This window comes from Hesperophylax consimilis, chromosome 13 (assembly GCF_061612785.1).
Source record: "Hesperophylax consimilis isolate HC1 chromosome 13, BYU_Hcon_1.0, whole genome shotgun sequence".
Taxonomy (NCBI): domain Eukaryota; kingdom Metazoa; phylum Arthropoda; class Insecta; order Trichoptera; family Limnephilidae; genus Hesperophylax; species Hesperophylax consimilis.
The window spans coordinates 32577642-32601812 of NC_142848.1; the positions used below are offsets into that span (position 1 = coordinate 32577642).

Sequence of the window (24171 nt, forward strand, 5' to 3'; positions counted from 1 at the left end):
ATACCTAAGTCAGGGCATTTTTCAATATGTTGGTTTCGATTCTGTTTTGTTTTGTTTGGGTATTATATGAATCTGTGGCATTAGCATAAATAGTAGACATACCAAGATGTATTTAACCGGTTATTCGTTTCTTCACAACAACATATTACTACAACGGTCTTAAATTAAAGCAACATCAAATTATAAAAATATTACCTACAAACTACTAAATGCACCATTCTAGAGCTGAACGCCAAACGGTCTAGTCTGATAAATAGAAATTGGGAAGAAAGTTTTTGATTGGTTTCACTAAACTCATTACGACGAAATTCGCCACAGTAACAGTAAGTTTTAACAGTTTTAAAAACCGATATTTTTCTGTTTTTCAAGCAATATCTTGGATACAGGGAAAATTGATAATTTCAAGGCGTTCTCTTGCGAAAACTCTTTTTTGAAACAAGTGTCATGTTTCGTCTGTGTCACGGTATTCAGATGTATGTGCCCGGCATTATTATGCACACATCCAACATCAAGGGTTGCCAATATAAATGTATGGCCGTCAGTTGAAAACTTTCTAACCGACAAAAATATTACTGACTGCACATTGGTAACCCCATCAGAATTTTCTCGAAAGCTGATTTGCGCATCCGCGTGACGCCGCCCGGCGCTGCATCCTGCATCTATAAATAGTGCAGGACCTTTTCCGGGTGCGTCATTCTGCAACCTGTTTTCGGAACGGAAGTTTAGCTTTCACTAATCGTAATAAAAACAACATTTTGTAAAAACAACACTCCGCAAAATGTCATTTTACTCACCATGGTACGACAACTTCTACGAGATTCCTCGCGTGCAGCCCAGGGCTCAAGAGCAGTATTACGGGATAGTTTTGACTCCTGAGGAAGTCATGGCTGCAGCATCTACTCCCATGGAATCGCTTCGCGGTATACTGCGTCCCCGGGATAATAACCGACCTTGGCAAACTGTCAACAGGAAGGACCTTCGGCCTGAAGGGACTTCCACCGTCACGCGCGACAAGAACAAGTTCCAGGTCAGCCTGGACGTTACGCAGTTCGCGCCCAATGAGATCACAGTGAAGACGATCAATAAGCAAGTGGTTATTGAAGGAAAGCACGAGGAGAGACAAGACGAGCACGGGTTTGTGTTTCGTCACTTTGTGAGGAAGTACAACCTGCCTCAGGGTCACGAGCCTGAAGATGTGGTGAGCAGTCTGTCTTCTGACGGAGTGTTGACCGTCACAGCCCCCAGGAGGACTCCAGATGTGGGGACGTCTGGAGAGCGCGTTGTGCCCATTCAAGCCACGAAATCGTTATCCTCCGAGAAGAAGACTGAACTACCTGTTGCTCAGACAGTCGCTGCTGCTCCTGAATGACTCCCTAGTGAATACATGTTTCGCTTTCCCATTTTTCTAATTTTTGACTGATAATTTTAAGTTCATAGATTTATTCTTGTTATTTTGTTTTATTGTGAAAATGGTAAGGCGGGTCTTCCGCGCATACATTTTTGTTTTGAAACATTTACACATCGGTGCGTGGCCTTACATAATTAGTGTATGCATACACAATGTTTTTTGCTTTCGGGGGTGTTTTGTGTAAAGGTTTTGCAATAACATGCGACCCGCCTAGATTTGAAAAAAAGGTTGTTCATTCTGTCGCCAGTGATAAATTTCACTTAATTCTTCATGTCGTTTCTAGATAGCCATTTATCTGTACCCTACATTTTTATAATATAATAAATGTACCTTTAATTTTAATAAATGTGGCGTTTCATTGAATTCACCTGGCCTTAAATTTTGCTTTATAATAGTGCAATATAGTATGAAGGTAGGTACTGTTCATGTCATTCCATAATATAGTTATTATCTGTATGCTACAGTATTATGGTGTAATAAACCTATAAATAAGTTGAATAAATTGCGACGTTTTCACGAATTTCATCTGATAAATCTTTCATGTAGTGCAATATACGACATAGGTAGGTACCTACCTACTTACTCCAGTACTCGAGAGCTGAGACGGTGAAATAGAGAACTACCCTTAGTTTGGTACTAAAAGTTAGTGTATGTACTGTACGTTGACGTCCGTAGTTCTTTATTTCTCCGCTCCGAGGCGCTGGCACTGCTGATGTAATGTTGTAGTACACACATACAAAAATAATACTACGTACCTACTTTGTCAACATACACATTACCCATACCCATGATAAAATCAATATTCTTGACCTAGGACAACCTAGGCAGAGGCAGCCATTGTTGACCTATTTCGTAGTTTCTATAACGCGTTATTTACGTCGCCAAATAATGACGTATTTACTTACGGTAAAAAATTATGCATTATTTCCAAGACAAAAACATACCTAGAAAATATACCGATAGTTTTAAAATCATTCGTTTTTATTTATAAGTTTTATAACCGTCATTTTATAATACGTCAATATTGCTCTTTTATTGAACCATTTTCGTTATTAGTGTGAAAACAGACAAGTAGCAAGTCCGCCGACCGTAATAAAAAAACCGTGTTGACAATGTTGTTAGGTATGATACTTATAGCCCAGCTACACTACTCGCGAAGTTGATCGAAGTTGACCGAATACGATAGTGTGGGCACGAACTTCGCTTCGCTTCGGGCATCTTCGCTTCGCTTCGCAAGACTTCCGATTGTTGTCGGTAAATGCGCCCGAGTCAAAGGACTCGAAGCGTCACGGCATAAATAAACCAATCACTGACTGGTTGGACGGAGTTACTCGCGAAGTACACGAGTGTGTGGGCACGCACTTCGAACTTCGTCGAGGACTTCGTCGAAGCGTCGAAGCGAGTAGTGTAGCGGCCGCTTTACATTAATGCTACCTACCTCAATGTTATCGTAAATCTACGCTAATCATTTTATAGGCCAGATCACACGCGATAACAGTAATATATTGTTGCCGTCTTTTCACTGCTTTTCAGAAGGTATACATACTATAACGTAGAAAATATAACTTTTCTTTTCTACGAACCTTGGTCTACGACAACATTATTATCGTTATTGCCGCGCATCTGTAGTTACGTAGGTACCCACATACCTGCGCAAATAATCGAGGCGAGACGGAGCCACCTTCGGTAATGTTTGGTTTGGCAACGTTGGCTTCGCGAAATGGTAAACAACATGAAATAAAGACGAACACAAGAAATGCGATGGGGGCGCGTTCGTGATCCAAAAATCTGACCATTCTTTGCATAAATTTCATAATATTATATGTAGAACTACTGTTTTTCATCGTTATTATGAAATAGTCATTTCGATCAAATAGGATGGCGATATAAAGTGCTGGCTTTGAGCCAAATGGCGCCTGGCACTAATAATAATCAAGGGCGCTGTATTATGCTATATAGATACACACGTGAGCTGAACCTCAAGTTATGGCAAAAATTTCGCGAAACGCCGATTGCAGTTGTTTCGTTTCTTTCCTTTCGTTCGCGATTGTATAAGTACCATTAGGTGTTAGGTATTAGCTGAATTAGCTCCTTGGCGCTTTGGAAAGTCGTCGCCCGGAGCAAACTGCTCCAATTGCGCCTGCACAGGGCCGGCACCGGCGATATACGATGCCAGGCAAGTGAGGTAGCGTTCTAAATAGGCTAGAACCTAGAACCAAAAGGTACTATGTCAGTGGCGACATTGGTTTCCATTATTCTCAATGATATGCCTACTTATATTCATATTTCAGACCACATAATGTATAATACACCAGAGAAATAGCATGAAGCGAGCATGAACCAAATCAGTAACATACTGCCGCCTGAATCTGGAATATTTGATATTTGACTTCTTCATCAACATTTTACAATTTCTCTAAATATCACATCACTATTTTGCTTTGAAAACTATTCCATATGAAACCACAAATAAGGTACATTCCAAAAAAAATTGGCCTAAAAATGGCCTATATCTCAAGCGCCAAAAAATCAACAATAGACCCCCTGCAGGTTTAAATCGACCCCTGGGGGAAGATATAATCCGCTTTGGAAATGACTGCCGCAAAAAAATATCGAAGGATTTGTAAATTTGTGTAGAGCCGTTTTTGTGAAAAATAGACTAAAGGGCCACGTTTTTTTTGCAATAGCTCCACACAGGAGGCCTCGAGGAAAAAAAATCCCTCAGGGCCTATGTCATATTGGGGATGCTGTGTGGAGGTTCTTTTTAGGGAAAGGAATTAGAGGAAGTAATGGGAAGGAAAAAGGTATGAGTGGTGGGTAGGATTCTAAGGCTCAATGTGTCCAGAATGACGGAGGTATGAATCCATCATTGCGATGCAAGGCGACGGGTCAAGAGAGTCTGGATGGAAAGGACAAAAGGTCTCCCTCAACCAGTCTCTCCCGATCCGACCCGCCACGCAGTTGGTGGGCAAACACATCCGCCGCCAAGACCTATACAATCCTCTCCCATGATCCCGAGCACCCTTGCAAAGTCACCATACGTAGCGAACCACTGGGGTTGACCTATGGCAGGGGTGTTGGTTATCCAATAAATGATTCCCAGGGCGGCGGTACCCATATCCACCTCCCAAAATTTAAGTATTAGGACTGTATCAGCGCATTGGCGCCTTGACAATTCGGCGCCCGGAGCAGAGTGATCCGATTGCGCCCGCATAGGGCTGCCCCTGGTAACATAATAAGACATGAACCGCGGGGAATGGTGGCTTGAGGGATGAGGAAAGAGAACACCGCTAGTATTATTGATCGAAACATGCATCCCTCCTACATTCAAGTATAGATATAGGAAGTATTTTTGTGCAATAAATATTTTTTTGAATTTGATTTGTATAGCAATTTATTGTACAAATGGTAAAAGTGTTAACTCTTCTTATGAAACCTCATAGTATATTATAAGGCGTTCTTTTGAGAAAATCTATGCTTGAATATTAATTTTTCGTCCCGTCCTTCGTTGAAATAAAACAAGCCCAGATTATTAAGAAAATTCATTGATGAAGTATTTAGTCAATGAGAAAACTGGATAAATATACAGGAAATGGGGACACGCTATACGCACTATTTACGCATTTTTTAAAAGAAAAAACGCTTATTATCCAGTTAGATAATAATGAGAAGTATGTATTTAAGCTTAATTTTTCGAAGAAAATTTCTTCTGAAAGCTTATCAGTCTTATCACTATGTGATGCCATTATTTATTAAATTAAAACATAAATAACTTTGTTTACATCACTTTAATTAATTTTAATTTAATTAAAGTGATGTAAACAAAGTTATTTGTGTTTTAATATAATATTTAAGCATACTGAAATGGAAAATATTGCATTTCAGTAGCCATTTTATTTAAAAAAAGGTAATTTTTAATTTTAAAATAAAATATCCATTTCTTCACGCCATATTTTAGAAAAATAATATTAAAATAGTTGTGTTAGGCTAGTTTAAAAAAAATCTTTTTAAATAAACCCCAACTAAGAACCAAAGACCCCGTTTTAGGATTTGTTTTTATATCTTGATATGCACCATTTTCACGTGATATAGTTATGTAAATTAATTATTTTGCCGTCAAACTCATGGTACCAACTATCAAAATAGATCACGTCCCTTTTTTCATCCCGATTAGACAAACTGGATTAAAAAAGGTGTCATGTAAAACGGTCATAACACTAGACGCCTGTTTTGATTTATGCAAGAAGAAAACATCTTCAAAAAGGATTATTTATTTATTTTGCGGAGTTCAGGCACAAATATTTAAATGTATTTCGATTATTTCCTAAAGAACTTAATTTGCCACTTCATAAAATAAAATCTTAACCGAAAATAGGTTCGTAAGTAGGATATTTGGAACTTAAAAGCAGTTTTTATAGTCGCGATACCTTTTTCTGAACTTATAAAAAGACTTAAAAAATATCGATTAAATCAAAGGTCAAGATGTGTTCTACTGATAAATAAACCACTCACTTCTACTCATTGATGTGTAAGTTCTTAAAATATTTATTTCTAGATTTTGCATTACTTCGTAGTCCTTTGGGTCATTTTCAAATTTGGAACTGATCGTGGTAACAATTCAAACAAGCGATAAAGTAGGTACTTTAAAAAAATTATTGATAACAATTCTATATTTGAAACGTGTATTTCTTTTATTTAAAATTTGAAAAGTAAATTTCAAAATTTAAATAAAAGGAAATAACATAATAAAAGATCGGCAGTGATGGGCAAACATTTTTTTAAATCACAAATTCTACAATCATAATATCCCGCGTTTACTAAAAGGGTCTAAACGAGCATAAAAAGGTGCCTACGTGACAAAGCTAACGTATCATTTATGTTTGTACAGTTGTATGAAGGTAGGTAATCTTTTGGTTAATTCATTGGAGGAGAAGTTCCAGAAATAAACCCGGGATGGAACTACATTCTCGAAATATTTAGAAATTTCTCCAGCAGCTTCGTCTATTATTTTCTTTCCCAGTTTCCACTCTTTTACCGATAAAAATGGATGATTATTATTACAAATATATAGGTAGGTAATTTACTTGTATGACATTTCCAAAATTGGAACTGATGCAAAACTAACTGACCATCAAGCCGTTTCTTTCAATATCTTTCAGCCTTTCCATCTCTCGTAAACATACTTCCCAAACATACAAACTCATTCGCCTGCATTCGTCACTCACAACTAGGTACCTACTATGAAAATATAATATAAATAATTAGGAATAAACCATAGACATATGAGTCTGTGGAATAAACATACCACTTAGCAGACATTACAAGGAAACATATATTATCATAGGTAGACAACATGAATTTTCTTATTCCTGTATATTGTTTCAACTCTGTAAATCATGTGCTGTTTGTTTCTATAATATAAAATAAATAAAAAATAAAGAATCTTTTCAGACCGATCAAATCCAAACAAGCGAAGTACCTAACTACCATCCGATAATTTACAATTTACAAGTCGTTTATTTTTATTCTATTTTTGAAATAATGTGTAGTACAGTATATTTTAATTACATATAAACTTAATTTCTCAGTTTTTTTTATTGACAAGTCAAAAATGATGTGTCATAAAGGTTACATGGTGACATTTCACCGGTAACAACAGTTACTACTAGTAAATAATTATGCCGGCATACAAGCAGACAACTCGAATCCGTAAATACGCAGTAAAAATATTATGCAAAAAAAAACAAAAACATTGGCAGAACGTAAACAGATGATAAACCTAGAGCTATCAGCTGTTAAAAGCCGACGTGCTATCGATAACGTTTGCGTCTCGCTCTTTCTCGTGTTTTCGGGAGCATTCCACAACGTTCTACTCCCTCCCCCCGCGCGCACACATGCACACAGAACCAATATTGTGACTCACCATGTTTATAAACAGGCCGCACTGGCGCTCCGGTAAGCAAAGCCGGCCCGGCCCAGTTCGCAATCAGCTGTTAACCGAGTTGCAACGCAAAAGAAATTTACTTGGTCGACGAGATAAAATCCAATTTAAAGTTAACTAGAAACGAAGAAGCCGGATTTAAGTTAGCCACAAGCCGATTTGAAGTGAGCTAGAAAGCAGCAAAGTATCTACTTTCTTCTAACACCGGGAAACAGTATCTTCACCTACCCACTTCCGCATTCTTTGAAGGGTTTTGTTGTCTGTGGCTGTTTTACGTATTCAAAAATGTCTTTCTTCCCGTTCTACGCGCCGCTATACGGACTTCCGCGGATCTTCGGTCAGGAGTTTGGCATGGAGTTCAACCCTCTTGAACTGCAAAAGATTCAGCAGGAATGCATCAACGGCCCAAACCAGGTCCTGCAGCGTGCCGTGTCCGTTGACCCCAACAAATTCCAGATCTGCATCGATGTGCATCAGTTTGCTCCTAGTGAAATTGTTGTGAAGACCGTGGGACGGCAAATAGTCGTGGAAGGGAAGCATGAAGAGAAACAAGACGCTCATGGATACATCTCCAGACATTTCGTGAGGAAGTACACCGTTCCTGAAGGCCACGAACCCAACGAGGTATTCTCCACTCTTTCTTCTGATGGAGTCCTGACTGTGACTGCTCCCAGGGACCCCATAATCCTGCCTGACAAGAATGAGAGAATCGTCCCCATTTTGCAGACCGGTCCTGCTCATCGCGAGGTCAAGGAACTCAACGTGGAGCATCTGCAAGAACACAAGAAGAAGACTTCTGCTCCTGTAGCCGAATCCGATAAACCAGAAGAAAACGCAGTTCCGTTGGCTATTAAATATCTGTAAAAGTTTTTGCATCATTCATTCTTCATTTACTTATAATTAATTTAAGTACCCTCGATGTCGTTAACCTATATTTTTAAATGTACCTAATAATAAATTAGTTAAAACAAATAAATTGAAAAAAAAAACGTTTAAATTGTGTTTTACTTTCATATTTTCAATAGCACGTTCTTTATTAATATTATAATTATTTGTAACAATATGTATTATTATGGTGTGTGTAGGTACTTTAATAACAATATTTTCTTTTTAATATTTATACTGTTATACAGCGCGTTGACGAAAGAAGCTTGTAATATTAACTTTTTTTAGTACGCATTTCAACAACCTTCATATAATTTTATTAGAAAGATCAAATTTTGATTAATAACAATTTTAAATTTGAGCGCGGAATATAAAAATATCTGGAAGCTTCGAGAATATTCCACAGGTGACTCTTTCCTACCCTGAAAGCCATGCGTGTGGTTCTAATCCGGTCGGCGATAATGTGTCTAGAGAATTCCCCAAATATAGGGAAAACGCACAAATCGAGGGAAATTTAAAATATTGGTTTTGTAGTCAAAATTCTCAGGCCAATTCAATTCTGGGAAAATTACTGGAAACTTTTAAATTGTCTAGACGAAAATATTCAGTACTTGAAGTACCTCGTAAAAAAACGTACTGAAATCTAGGGATATTTTGACCTGAAATGTAAGGAAAAAATAGATCTATAACATACAGCTTTGATTCTTGCTATACTGTCGACGACAGTATTCCGTGGCGCCATCTTCACGGAAAAATTAATATGACGAATAAACCATGTAGTGTTAAAAACTGGGATATTGTTTACTACGGAATTTCATATTAGTGCCACTCCAAGCCGCAATAATAGCGCTACTGTTTCACATTCGAAGAGGAGTCATATTGACAAAGCGATCATTTTGAAAAGAAATAGTCACAAGTAATGAGATCAGAAAACTAAGCAAAAGGTAACTTTTGTAGTTGGATTGCTGTAGTGATTTCATATGTAATTGTTGCGCTTTTTTTGTGTGGTATATATTATTAGCCTGCCATTTAAACATAATTTTTCCAACATTGCCAGCTCCAGCTTTGACATTCTTTTCTCCTTTGTTTTGTCACTCCCCCTCATAAATATACCACTCTCCTCCCCCTCCAAAAGTTGAACGTCAGTGTGGTTATAGAGATGGTTGGCTGAAATGGAGTATCACTTCGGTTCCGGCTACCGGAGACCGAAATCGAGCCGGTTCTCTATCCAGTTACTTTAGGAACAATGCCGTGATAACGCGAAGGAAGAATTCTTTCAGCGTTGTCAAAAATTAGAAACTTCCCAGATATTAGTGATAAAAACTTTTAAACTTGTATAAGTTTTTATCAATATTTCCCAAAAACGAATAAAATTATACAAGTTTATTCGGTTTTGGGAAATATTGATTTTATGGACAGGTGAATCGTGGAAAAAATCTGGGACGCCTGAGAAAAATATGCACATCTGAAGCATTTAATTGAATCGGGTCATGCCAGTGATGTCAGTGAGTCAGAATAACGGAAGAGTATATATATGAGACAAATGATGAATGAAGCAAGCAGTGTGAGCCAAGTTAGTTGTGTGATGGTCTATCCTCTCTGCCTATCCCTTGGACAAACAGCACGATGGTTGGTTGGCGAGGAACCGGCTCCTCGTAATTACCAAGATCTTTGAATTTAGTTTTTTTTTTCGGGGGAAGAAACTAAAACCAAACCCCTAGATAAGAAAAAGTTTATAAGGTTTCTCGGAAATTTTCTGCAGACTCTCGATTAATTTTTTCGGGTGTCATTAAAAATTCAAACATCATTTTGGATTATTTGTTTACACAATAGTTTTAAAGCAAAAGTATCGAATCGCAAGTAACTCCGAAAAGAACCGGTTCTTCAGAAAAAAATAATATTGGGCGGTTCATTCAGCAAAGTCGCAGAGACAAAGTAACCGGGACGGGAACATCGGCCGACGGCCATCTCTAGTTTGTACTTTACTTCTTGTACGACTGCCGTTGATAATATTATTCTGATTATTCTTCGGCGCACTTCGGCGTCTACCTGTCACAAGAAGCCGGTTTTGTGTTCGTGGAAACTGAAACGTTTAAAAGTGTTATTTTACATATAAATAAAATGTCGTACAGTCCTTATTTCGAAACTCATCCCTACGACATCATGGCTCCATGGGGGCCTTCTACAGAATATGGAAGACATTATAACAGGCAATTGCATCCCCATGCACATTCCGTCGTTCCTCGGGTCGGAGCGAACATTACCCTGGACCAAAACAAGTTTCAAATAAGCCTAGACGTCCATCAGTTCAAACCCAGTGAGATTTCAGTTAAAACTGTCGACGGACATGTTGTTGTCGAAGGAAAACACGAAGAAAAAGAAGATGAGCACGGTTCTGTCTTCAGGCATTTTGTGCGGAAGTACATCCTGCCGGAAGGTCATAAATCTGAAGATGTCACATCCAGTCTTTCGTCCGATGGAGTTTTGTGCATCACCGCTCCCAAAAATAAGATTGCTGAAGTTGAAGGAGAGAGGATAGTTCATATAGCCATCACCGGTCCTGTGCATGGAGCCATGAAGAGTTCTGTTGGAGGCAAACCTACCGCAGAAAATATGCAAGAATAATAGTACTAATAATACAGTGAAATAAAACAATATAAATCTACCAGCGTAATAATAAATAATGAAAAAAAAATGTTTAAATGATTTACTGAGATCATCAAATCACCATATAATTATTTTATTATAACGATTTTTAAAAAATCCATTGATTCTTATACATTCCTATCTATCATTTTCAGCGCAGGTTTAATTTAGTACACAAACTCTATTTTAGTACAATGTATTGTATTTTGCAATGGTACTTAAATATAATATTTTTATACGAAAACCAATTATTCTCTTTATTTTGTGTAATGAATGGCGGAAGAGATCAGGGAGACATGGTGCGACCAAGTTAATCAAATACTTGAGTCGATCGTATCAAGAGTTGGAATACTGGTCAAATGTCAGAAACGGCGTGATGGTTGATTTTATGCAAGTACCTAGCCGGCATGATTGAACATTTTTATGGAGGGTGTGTATTGTCAAACGGTGTCAAATATTTTGATCTTTGCAAATTTTATTGAGTATACGCACATTGGTCCAACCAATTACATACACCATCTCAAACGTTACTAGTTATCAGCCAAATCGACGCATTGAATAATATTATTTATAAGACGTGGTAGATATTGCAAGTAGGTATCGACTTCTGGAATCTTGGAGGTCGTTAGATTTTCATGAGCATTCACTTTCAGATTACAGTCAATCATATTTTCAGTCTTCATTTTTAACCGATTTTGAAATAACAGTCAACAGCGCGTTCTTGGATGAAATCCTCATTAGAATCTTAGTTTTTTTACCATCCCCGTGCATACACTAAGCGTATTTTGAAAGTATATGATTGGATACAAGACTTGCATAAGAATTTCAACTACCAGTCTGAAAATGTCCGTAGTAGGATGAACAGGCCTGGTGAAAATAAATAAGTGGAACACAGTGCAAAAGTTGTCTAATTTCAAATCCAATGTATACAAGACCAAAACGCACCATATTGTGGTTTTAGAATTGGGTATAATTAAATAGTTTCTTTAGAAAGTACTTGCACACGATTTAATCACGTAAGTATGTATTTCTCCTACGCTCGATTAGTGCGCGTGTATTTTTAATGTATACAAGACCAAAACATTCATAACCAATACATGTTTTCAGAAGTATAAAATAAATTCTTTAGAAAGTATACACTCTGCGTACTAACACTGTATACTTTCATATTACAAAAATATTATGATAAATAAATAAATAGAATGTAAATAAAATTGTGTTTACTTTAAAAAAAAATCTATAAGTAATTAGATGTTATATTAAAAAAAACCAAACTAAGAATCTATTTTGTATTAGGTTTTAAAAACTAGGATCTCTTTTTAACTTTATTATTAAACAACATTCTTTAATTAATTGTTATTAAAAATATATCCACGGATTATGAATTCGTCGTGACAATCCGGGTACGAACGACAAAATCCACAGTGGATTTCTTGGCACACTAAAAGTTGGTACATTTTTGGGAATTTGTTGAAATAATAAAACGGGACAAAAAGATTTTATATTCATTGAAACACCATTTTATTATAAAAAATGTGGGCCTATTGAGTGTTATTCATGTGTGACTTTGATTTATCTTTAATTTGTTTGACTCTCTTCGGTACTGTGATCATCAGCACAGTCCCACCGCTAGACTTGCAGGTAGTCACATCGTCAGAATGGTGGTGTGCCGACAGGTCGTACATCCTCACCAGCCCCCCAATGACCTTTCCGTCCTTTCCTCGGATCACATGGTTTCGCCGGATGGTCATCTGATCTCCCATCGTCCTCACTGTAATTTCAGACGAGCAGAAATGACGGATGTCCACGTAAATCACCAACTTTTCACTGTAGTTAATTACACAATCGTCTTCAATGGCAGCGGCAAGCCAAAGAGAAGGAATTTGTGGTAAAGGAATATACCAATACATCACAACACTTGAAACAAATAACTTTTTGGGAAATATATTGTAAAGCAGAGCTCCTTTATAATCTGGCTGACATTTAGGTATGTTTGACTACTTTTATATGAAATAATAGTCAAAATTTAGGTTATTATTTACATTTTCAACTGTTGAACAAAGATTTCAATATGTTTCGTAGAATCGATAATAATATCACAGTGCTTACATATTTACTCACTTTCGTCTTTGTAGATACACTGTGTCCGGAAACACGTAGTGCAAGGGGGAAACTGGGGAATCTACAACACTTAGAAAACCCAAAAAAAACTTTTTTTATCTTAGCTTTTTTATACATTTTTCGGCAATTAAATGGTTAAAAAAGCTTTTTAAGCCGAGTCTATACTTTGACGCATTTTAAAATTAATTAATCCTTTAGCGACCATTTTTTTTTTCATATTTGACCTAAAAATTCGTACTTTGGACTCGATTTACTCGAAAACGAATGCTCAAATCAAGAATGTATATGTACTTACTTATAGATTCACCAGTTTCCCGCTTGTGCTGCGAGTTTTCCGGACACCGTGTATGTACATGCATCGCGTTTTAAGTTTTTCTGGTAAATATTCCTTTACTTTTCAGTGTTATCATCGTCCAGTATATTACTATAAATATCTGTTTTTCCAATGTTATGTGTAACTAATAATTAAAAATTATGTGCACCTACACTCTAAGTAGGTCCATTGATAGCAAGCAAATTCTTGTATGAAATACTTATCACCAGTAACATCATTTGATTATTATCTTAGTTGCATGATTCAGTTGAGCCATAAATCGCAAACAAATAAAAATGTCACCAATTTCTATGTATAAATTTTACAAACCACCTTGTTAAATACCTAATAAATTATTTATTTTATAACATGTCCCTGTTTTTTCCGGAATGTCAACGTTCACTATAAAGTGAACAATCTATCTAATACTGTACCGTACGTTATCCTTCTATGGTTAAGAGGAAGCTACAAGCCAAAAATGTATATATTCTTGGTATACCTTATCTTAGGTAATAGGCATTAATATCGTTTGGTAAACGGAGTCTAGAAACGTTCGATTTCAAGCAAAAAACTGTTTTTTATTTATTTTGTAAATAATTTTATAAGAAAGCAAAAAAGTTAATCAAGTGAAACTGTCACAGATAATCTTAGCTATAATACTGTATTTTTGTAAGTTGTTTCCTTTATGCGTTCATACATTTCTATTGAAAAAAAAATTTTTTTTAGTAGTTTGCATTTATGTTTTTTAACGAGTATTTTATTTTTTTGTTTGTATTCTACTCAAGCGAAACGATAGGAAAACTTTTAATTTATCTAAAGCATATTTTTTGGTATTCATAATGTACCCCAATTCGTTATAAAGATTAATCAAAATAGTGATTTGGCGTTAAGCTTCGTCTTAATACTTGTTCAGAGAATTTTATAGAAATCATAATACATACTACAACTCCTGTACAATAAATTGACTGCTAAAGTGAGGAACCGTCAAATTTAATAGTTTGTATGCATTCTTATATTATTAAATCTATTTCATCAGTTTTGGGAGTAAATAAGTGCTGTAACTGATCCTTCTATGCTTCTCTAAATAGCCTGTTTGTGGGCTTAGTTCTTCTAAACTACGCAACGGATTTTGATATAATTTTCACTAACATTTAGAGAATTTCTTCTGGAAGGTTTATATATAAATAATACATGCATATTATACTTATAGAAAGTAGACAAAAGTCGATGTTTTGTAATCAAGTCGTAGAAAATATATTTTCGGGTGCTTTCATTACTAACGCTGGCTGAACCTTATGAGATACATCAAAATAATGTACTACGGAATTGTATATCTTAAAAAGGCCTACAGAAAAGTCAAAGATGTTATATTATGTGATATCGTGTGATGACCCCTAGCAACGCCGGCTACGCGTCAAATAGTGTACCCATAAATAAACCTGCTTGTACCCATCTACTGTGATGAATTTAGATGAGTACTAGATACTAATCTAATAAATTATAAACTTTAGGATGTTCTTCCTGTAGTCTATGATAAGGTCACCGCTCTAATGGTCTGGTAACAAATTAGCCTGCGTAGAATTGAATATGAATAGGCACATGTCTTATTTTTTCCCTTCCGTCGGCTGTAGGATTCGTGACATATAAGTATTTTTTTAAATCATAAAAAAGAAAGAAAAATAACCCGACAGTGATAACATTTGAAAATTTCTTCATACCATAATTAAAGGCGGAATTGTTTCTTGTGCAATGATGGAAGTCTTAGCCAGTCGAGGAATTGAACACACGACGCTTAGTTGTAAATAATAAATCAGCATTTATGGAATTGTTAATTTTATGAAAGAACTTTTTGAACTTCAATATACATAACATTTATTTGTTGACTAGGCCAGGAAAAATAATTTCTGTTGCTAACCACTCTTCTTTTGTACTTCAAGTTTTGTTAAATGTCCAGTTTTCACTCAATATATGGGTAAAATTTTGCATTTTTTTACTGCGTCAAACTTCGAACAGCTCACATCTCGAAATTGACATGGTATAAATTTTTAAAATGAAGATGTAAATTAGCACAATTTTCTTTATGCATGAAGGGAACCTTGTAATAAGTGTTTGCTACTAAAAAAACAAACTTTGTGAATATGTGCGAATCTGAAAAAGTTTTAAGTCTAATTTAAATGAATAATACGAAAATAAGTTAATAAGTTAAAAAAATGAAGAAAAATTCACAAAAAGAATAAAAAACAATGCTTTCGGATAGGAGTTAGATAAGTAAATTTTAGCTGAGAGCGTTATGAAACTGATACATTTGTTGAATTATCTTTAATTTATTCCCTGCTTTAATTACTTTTTGTAATTTGCAAATTGCTAAGTAGTTTTCCAATAGGTTTATTTATTACGCAGTTGGGTTTTTCACAATTTCTAACGACCTGCCTGATGGACTTACCTAGCATCCATCTTCTTTTCAATGTGCAACGGGCTACCAGAAGTATTCCATTAGGTTATCCATAGTCCGATATACACTGGCGTGGGTACATAATCGACAGTTTCAATGTTATTTTCAAAATCACTTAATTTATATTTGTTCGTATAACGTGGATAATACTGAAGCAATTGTCATGTGTCATGATACCTGCTAAGAAGACGTACCTACTCCCTCACAAATATGATATCTGCTAAGAAGACGCACTTACTCCCTCACAAATATGATATCTGCTAAGAAGACGCACTTACTCCCTCACAAATATGATATCTGCTAAGAAGACGCACCTACTCCTTCACAAATATGATATCTGATGTTCGCATTTACTCTCATGACACGACTCCCCGAAAATCAATCATCGTCATAATAAAATTATTTTCAGTGTTTCGATTAACTGCAGATGTGTTATTTTTTATAGTAAATGTGACAAGTTTAGTGCCAGATACAGACCTGTCTCGTCTCGGTCAGACCCCGGCCTGGGGTCACATCTTCGGGGTGGCCCGTCCAGGAAGCGATTTTTATTTTATTTCATTAACTCCACACAGAAGTCCCCGATGGAAAATAAGTTCCTTAAGGCGTAATATGTTTTCTTTATGGATGCTGTGAAAATGGTACACATTAAGGACACAGGACTCGCAAAATAATATATCTAAATTTCCATATAGCCCCAACATCGAAAAGGGCCCCGGCTAAGTGCCAAAATGATTTATGTTGAGATTGAGAACGTAGGAAACGCAAAAAAATTACATTATTATGTAAGCGGAAAATGTTCCTAGTGCAATAATGGAGTACTCGGCTCGCAGTGGTTTGAACTCGCATCGCCTGGGTGGGAATCTGAAGCATTTGTCCACTCTAGCCAGTATCTGATCTATTTTGAAGGTATCTGTTAAAAATAATACTAAAATATTTCCGCTTAACCCTGCACACTGTTGCAAAACTGCAACATACCGTTCAAACCACCTTTAACTCTTTGGTGTATACTTAATGCATGCCGTTTTAGAATTATCAAGTTCACGGTAATATATTTTATCGAGTGGCATCACCTTTTTTTCTAGATTCTCGAAAATTGGTTGGAGGTTAGAATTACAGTTTTGTTTTGCTGTTATTATTTTGATTTTCTTAGGTAAGTAGATACAATAATACAATACTTATATGTAATAACTCGTATTTTTCCTGTACACTTATTAGTTTTGAGAAATTTTTTTAGGTTTCTTTATTTTTTTTGTCATACGTAAATTGTTCATATTATTTTTTATTAAATACACGGTGTTGTAAATCTGCAACAATTTTTTTCAATCAAATATCATTAAAAAATTACAAAAAAATAAATTCATTATATTTCCTTGTATATGCATGTAAATATCTACAAAATATATTTTTTTTCCAGAAAAATAAATAAATCGTGCATAAGGGTTAAGAAAATTACTAAAGGATTTTCGTCCAATTGTTGGGAAACTCACCGAAAAATAAAAATCGAAGACGGTTGGCGCTTTTCGACAAGAAAAAAATTCGACTACGGCACTAATTTTGATTTGACCTTTCCAAATACAAAATAATATTTTTTAATGTTAATTGTTTAATACCCGTAATAATAATGTAATGCCCGTAACCCGTAATAATCTAATGCCGCGTACATATCAGCTTGTATGTAAATATTTCTAGTCTATTCTATTCTGACCGCCTCTTTGTAAGCTCTATAAAAAAATGAGCTGCCCCTCCCCCTAGCTTGGAAGCTGACGACGCCCCTATCATATTGTAAAAATCTTTCGGATTATCTGTCTGTTGCTAGTTGAAACCATAGTTGAAACTTTAGTAAACACGTAAAATGGCAGGTGCTGGCACATTTCGACTCTAGAGACATCTATGATTTATGGTTTGTTTCAGTGCTTATCAGTTTGGTTTCTAGTATAATCAAAGGTTTCTAGTTTCTTCTTTGACTCGATCCGTGGATATTGCCAGAGGATTCTAGAACGTAGAACAATCTAGATTAGGCACTACATTAATAAAATGCATTTTCACCACACAAATGATTAAAAAATATTATTGTTTTCCACGCCTTTGAATATTATATTATTCTAATCGCTAACAATATTGATTTTACGAATTAACAGTGTAAAGCCTAAGGTAAAGTCTAGATAATTCCAGAACTTTTCAACGGTTAGAGATTTTATTTTAAGCTGAGCTAGGTAAATAATAACATAAAAATATATTTTTTTATTCTACAAATTTTTATGAATTATATTCCACATTTTTAATATTCCGGGTATCAGAAGTATTCAGGCCCAGAATGTTCTAGAAAATATAATTTATCGTCTCCTTCATTCCGGAATATTCTAGTGTTAGTTTCTCGACTCACCAACAGATGGCAAAGCCCTATAAAAGACACCGGCGCTGTGACGCCGGGTTTATTATTGTTGTGAAGTTATCGAGAAAAACAATTCGCGATCCAGCCTTCTACATTGCAAGCTTACTTACTACGAGTCAAAATGTCTCTCATTCCTTTGTTCGGAAATTTCGGGATGGATTCTGCTGAAGAGTTTGGATGGGGAATCAGTCCTTGTCGCCGCGGGGAGCTTTTCAACCAGTTCGTCCCCTCTTTCAAAGGACTGGTGCGCGCCGCCAACAAAATCGATTCCGGTTGTAAAGTTGAGGTGCACAAGGATCGCTACACCATGTCCGTTGACGTTCATCAGTTCGCTCCTGAAGAAATCATAGTCAAGACAGTCGGGGATCAGGTGATCGTGGAGGGGAAGCACGAGGAGAAGCAAGACGATCACGGCTTTGTGTCCCGTCATTTCGTGAGGAAGTACGATCTGCCAGCGGACCACAGGGCTGAGGATGTGGTGTCCAGCCTGTCTTCCGATGGAGTGCTGACCATCACCGCCCCGAGGAAGAAATCTGCTGTGGAGGGCGAGCGCCTGGTGCCGATCACCTCCACGGGAGCTTCCCACAAACCCGCCGGCCACTAGAAGAAACCTTAAGTCTACGGTTCTATTCCAATACTAAATACACTCCAACATTATTAATCTAAGTTAATAAGCTTTCACCAAATTAGTTAAGTTTTTCTTATTATTTTCATTCACACCGCATTATCTATAATATCCTTGTAACATTTGAGACTGATTTTTCTTTATTTTTTATTTAATTTTGTAGTCACTGATTTATGTAGATGTGGTGAGAATAAACGCCTTATGATTTCTTTGAAAGTGTTTTATTGTTTTAAAAAAAAACCCTTCATTCTCAGTTATTGAATAATCTTGTGTGGGTAGGAATTTTTCACTTTTGCTCAATTCAAGGATGGATTAAAAAATCCGTCACTCCTGGATACACTGACCCCTAGATTCCTACCCACACCTCGTACCTTTTCCTTCCCGGAACTTCCTTTCCTAAAATAATCCTCCATACAGCATCCCAAAAGATGATATAGGCCCTGAGGGATTTTTTTTTCCTCAGTGTTTCTTGTGTGGGGTTAATTTAAAAAAAATATATATATATAAATCCTTTTATCATTTCATAAAAGATGTTTTTTTTTAAAGCAAAAGCTCTGTGCCGCCTGAAGCTAGTGAGACTATGGCATCCCATATCGGGGTATGTTGTGAGGCTGAAGGTAGTGGAGACGGAAGGAGATGGGAAAGTACCTGGCTGTTCAGATCTGGTCACCAAACACGGCAAAAGCCATTTCAAGCAACGTTACCATTCTGAATGGTGGTCTTACACCAGGCGATACTGAGTATGTGCTCTAAATGCAGGTGTCTCGGGGTGAAGTGAAGTGACTTTGGGAGGTGAAATTCCAACATTTTTTAGGTATAAAAGTTGGAATTGTTTGTATGGGAAAAGTTTTAATTTCAAAAAAGTTAATCTTCTTTTTTACTTCTACCATCACGTATAATCACTTCCCGAAGTTAGCGAACTTACCCCCCGGACAACTGTATACCTGTTTGGGTCCAGTGGTTTAATGAAGATTCATTTATTGACGATTTTAAATTCAACATACGTTTTCTAAAATCGAATAAGTTTTTCGACTGATAGACGAGGGTTACACATTCAGTTTGGAATCAGTTAAGTTCATGATTGTGGTCAAACTGATGATAATTAAATGATTGTACCACAGTAAGTTTGTTCGCAGCAGTTCCGCTATTCTGTAAAGATAATGTTACACAAGCAGAGGCAAGCGCCCCTGAGGTGATATCTCACAAAAGCGGCGCTATACAAATTGTCCAATAAATAATAATACTCATAATAACACCATAATAATAAAATAATGTCATAGAACAAAGATTTTATATTCTGGTTGACCAGATCTGATCAGCCAGGTACTTCCCAATCTTCTTCTCCGACATATTTCTCCTCCCCACTCCATTTAGCTTCATAACATAATGACATACCACAATCAGGAACGGCATAAAAGTGCTGATCCATATGTATTACCCCTTTTTCATCCTGTTGATGGAAGTATGATTGAGTGGAAGCGGCATTCTTACATAGATTCATCAGCATTATGAAATTCAAATGGCATCGTGATATACGAAGAGAGACAGAGTGTGCGCTAAATGGGCTAAAAGTTCAATGGTGACATTAGTTTCAGTTCAAATCTACATGGAAAGCATTTCTAGTGTTAACTGTTACTTGATAAATACTTACTCCTCATTAACTAAGTAGAATTTTTTTTTAATCATCAATACACATTATAAAAGTGTACAATGTGCGTGCCGCTAAATCTCTGAAACCAGTCCCGGTACGATCAAGGGATTTATATGGTGTGGTAGCCCTCAATCCCCCATCCATGAAGAAGGTTCCCGTTTTTACCTGAAGGGCGTGCTTTTGAAGATATAAGGGCAGGAAGTTTCGCCCTCTAGACATTTATAGAAGAGTCCAAAACATTTGAGAGTATTGGAGAGCATTCCACAACATTCCAGAACATCCCGGAATGTTCGGGAAAAGTCTGGAATGTGCGGGAACATCTTAATATATACAAATTATTATCTAAAAAGGTAGGTATACAAAAAAAATTCCAGATAATACATTATCTTTATTAATTTATGTAACAATATGAAATTAATTTCGTCAATAACTTGTATTTTAAATATTAAATTTCTTGCAAGTCTTTCCCTTGGAGATGTTTCAATCTCTTGCACCGTTTAACCCGGTCGGTTTCTGCTTCCCTGGCCCCCGTGAGACTGCTGTGAATGGCCGCAATGCTTTCTGTCCTGGCTGGAGTCTTCTCATACACATTAGCTCCGCAAGAAGGGTCCATGAGATCCGTTTCGATAAACTCATCGATCAGCACAACTCCTAGCTCCATTCTCATCACCTTCCGATCATACTGAAATCTCAAACTAATGTTGTTTTGATCGCAAACTACTAAAGTGAAATATTTACTGAGTTTCATGATAACAGTTTTAATAGGAAGAGACTTAAAAACTTTTGTAGTTGCAGAAATCTCTTTTTTTATCAGTAAATGGTGACTGCTGCTTTCTTTGACTTCAGCAACGGATTCAGAAGTTTTATTCTTGCCTTTGGAAGGTTTATTTTCCGCCTTTTTGGATTTTGGTTCTGCGGCAGCAGGTTTCTCCTTTTTCCCACCCTTAGCAGCCACTTTGTTTTGTTTCATTAAATTATCAATCTCTTCGTCTGGAGGACTGATGAAATTATCAGTGATTATGTTTTCAAATTCCGAGTCTTCGAATGGATCTACCCATCGCCAACATCGCGGCGGGCCAACTGAAGAATCTAACAGAACTGCGTTTAGCTGGTTGTACTTAAATCTAAACAAAGAGAAGAAACATTATTATTGCGTAGTCATATTTTTTAGTAATCATGGTACAGTTCATCTTAAGGGGACTCTTGCTTGTATAGTGGTGTATTGGATGATTAAAAAAATTAATTAATCTATTTTTTATGTATAAAGAAAAGTTTCTATGGCGGGCGGTGCGGATTTGATATTTATACAAATCTACAGTTTTATTCCGAGATTAATGTAATTTTGCACACTTGACCTGCAAAACTAGAGGAAGGTCTATGACTACATGAGATTTCTAAAAATTACCCCATCCCAGCAGAATTTTGATAATTCTTGATGAAATTTTGCACACTTGACATCTGTATAAATAAAAATATAAATGTTCGTTTGTTCAAAATCTGGACTCTCCGAAAGTTCTTCATCGATTGTTTTGAAATTTTGACAGAATGTTGCATTCGAATACGTATGAGTTTTTATATAGCTATATTATATGTGTCAGGAAAAAAAAGTTTTTTTTTAAACAGCGCTCAACTGTTGGACGTAAAAGCAACATGCGCAATTGTTTATCTATCTGCACAGTCTAAGCTACAGCAACGCGTGGCGGGGTACAGCTACTTCAAAATAAGAGGAAAATTACTGTCTACATCTGATTTTTTAAAATTTACATATAGCCCGCCGGGTAATGCCAAGGACTTTGGACAGATACTTGGACAGGATTTAATAATTATTTTATTTTGTTTACGTTGCTGAAGAATTAAACAAAAAAAGCATAAAAATTGAATTGTCGAATTGAACAGCAACTCTAAATTTAATTGGAATTGATAAATATCAATGTGCACCCGGATCGTTGGGCATTTGTGGGGTATGAGGTGAAAGATATTGGCAACACTTTTGGGCATGTGGTTTCACACTAAAAATGGTCCGTGGCCCATCTCCATTGTTTTATTATCTATGAGTTGAACATTGGGTTGTTTTACCTTATGTTTGCAATATGATCGTAGATAATTCCACGTCCTAAAGTATCCAAGACACCTAAAGGTGTATCGGACCCATCTTCAAATATTACAAACCTTCGCACTATGATATCTGTTGGTAAAGAGAAGCTATTAATACAGTTTATTATTTGTACACCCATAAAAACAATGTAAATATAGTACTCTCTCGTTAATACGACACCCCAAGAACCGGGCAAGTGTCCAATTAGCGAAAGTGGCGGATTATAGTGCATACACACAAAATATGATCAAAATGAAAACAGGTAATTCATAAAAACAAACACCGCTATACAGTTTTGTAAAATTTACATTTCTTCGTTTAATATTAAGCTGTCATGTTTACGCTTGGGAGAAGACTGCATTTTGTAAACTTATTCAAATAAAAAATGCATACTACCATAAACATCCAAGCTGGCCTAGCCCTATAGCCCACTTGGGAAAGGGGAACAAACCATGTTGCGTGGAGGGATTGTAATATCAACTCGCATTGTAATATCACCATTCAGTCGGCGAAAATAAAATCTATTTCAATGTGCGCTCTTCGGCATTCAACGTATGACTGATGTTGTAGATCAGGAGTTCCCAACCTTTTTGTACTCTAGAGCACATTCTAAAATATCGGTAGGGTGGCGGGCACCACCTATTTTTAATCGACAAACTTGGGGCAGCAATCGCAATCAAAATGACAACAATGCGGTTCCAGGCGGGGAATGCTATTTGCACATCACTCCTTGTACACGCCGAAAACCCGAAGTAAGCCGATGATCGCCGAAGCGATCGGGATGGTACGAGCACATGACTACTGTCAGTTTGGCTGTCGGGGCCATGCTTATTGCTTTCACTGACAGACAGAGCTGGCAGAGTCGTGTGCCATGTGTTTTGGCGCCTTTGACGTTCATCGGCTCAGTTCGTGGCGTTCGTTCACTTCGGGTTTTCTGCGTGTACAAGGAGTGATGTGCAAATAGAACTCACCGTTCCAGGCTAGCGTGAAGAGTGCAGTCTGGCTCGCCGCTAGACAGGTTGCGACTACTGTCAGTAAAGGAACCACTCATACATACAATATCGCAACCATACGAACGTATTTAATGAACCTAGGCACTCAAAAAAATTAAAACAAATAAATAAAAATAATTCACATTTTTAATTAATGTTTATGAAAAAATTATTTCACTGTCGAATAGTGGCGCATACGAATCGTTCACCATGGCGCCTGCGGGCACGGGGTTGGGAACTCCTGTTGTAGATTATTATAACTCTCCTGGTGCCAAAAATATGGTCACGTGGTTTGCCTTCAGCTCGTCGAAATGATATCCGGATTTCATGCTAGGGCAAGTCAATCAATTTGGATGTCTATACATGCGGTGAACTACTGAATTTGACATAGCAGTTGTCGGATAATCACGCTACAGATTTAAAAAAAAAAAAATTTCTTAGGATTAAAAACATACATACTTTTCAAGTTAACATTAGAAGATTAATATTAAAGAGAGAGTACTTTATATTATTTAGTTGTTACCTTTTCTAGGATAAAAACTGATGTCAACGGCTTTATTTCCATTCTTATAAAATATATTAATGTGATTTTCATCAAATTGTGCAAGTAATTGTCCTCCATCGTAAAATACTCGACTCAAGATTTCGTT

At 36.5% G+C, this 24171-nt stretch overlaps 2 protein-coding genes and 1 pseudogene across 2 annotated transcripts; all 3 read left to right on the top strand.

The window, feature by feature from the left end:
* The first annotated feature begins 597 nt into the window (after positions 1-597).
* LOC149418824 (protein lethal(2)essential for life pseudogene) lies at positions 598-1728 on the top strand (annotated as a pseudogene).
* Positions 1729-7359: 5631 nt separating this feature from the next.
* LOC149418825 (uncharacterized) lies at positions 7360-18993 on the top strand. The gene is made up of 2 exons (XM_089638429.1): positions 7360-8209; positions 18216-18993. Exons 1-2 carry the CDS (start codon positions 7635-7637, stop codon positions 18760-18762), a joined length of 1122 nt encoding a protein of 373 aa, XP_089494555.1. The 5' UTR covers positions 7360-7634; the 3' UTR covers positions 18763-18993.
* LOC149418826 (heat shock protein 23-like) lies at positions 10202-11131 on the top strand. The gene has a single exon (XM_089639018.1). The coding sequence runs from the start codon at positions 10356-10358 to the stop codon at positions 10857-10859; it is 504 nt and encodes a 167-aa protein (XP_089495144.1). The 5' UTR covers positions 10202-10355; the 3' UTR covers positions 10860-11131.
* Positions 18994-24171: the final 5178 nt, after the last annotated feature.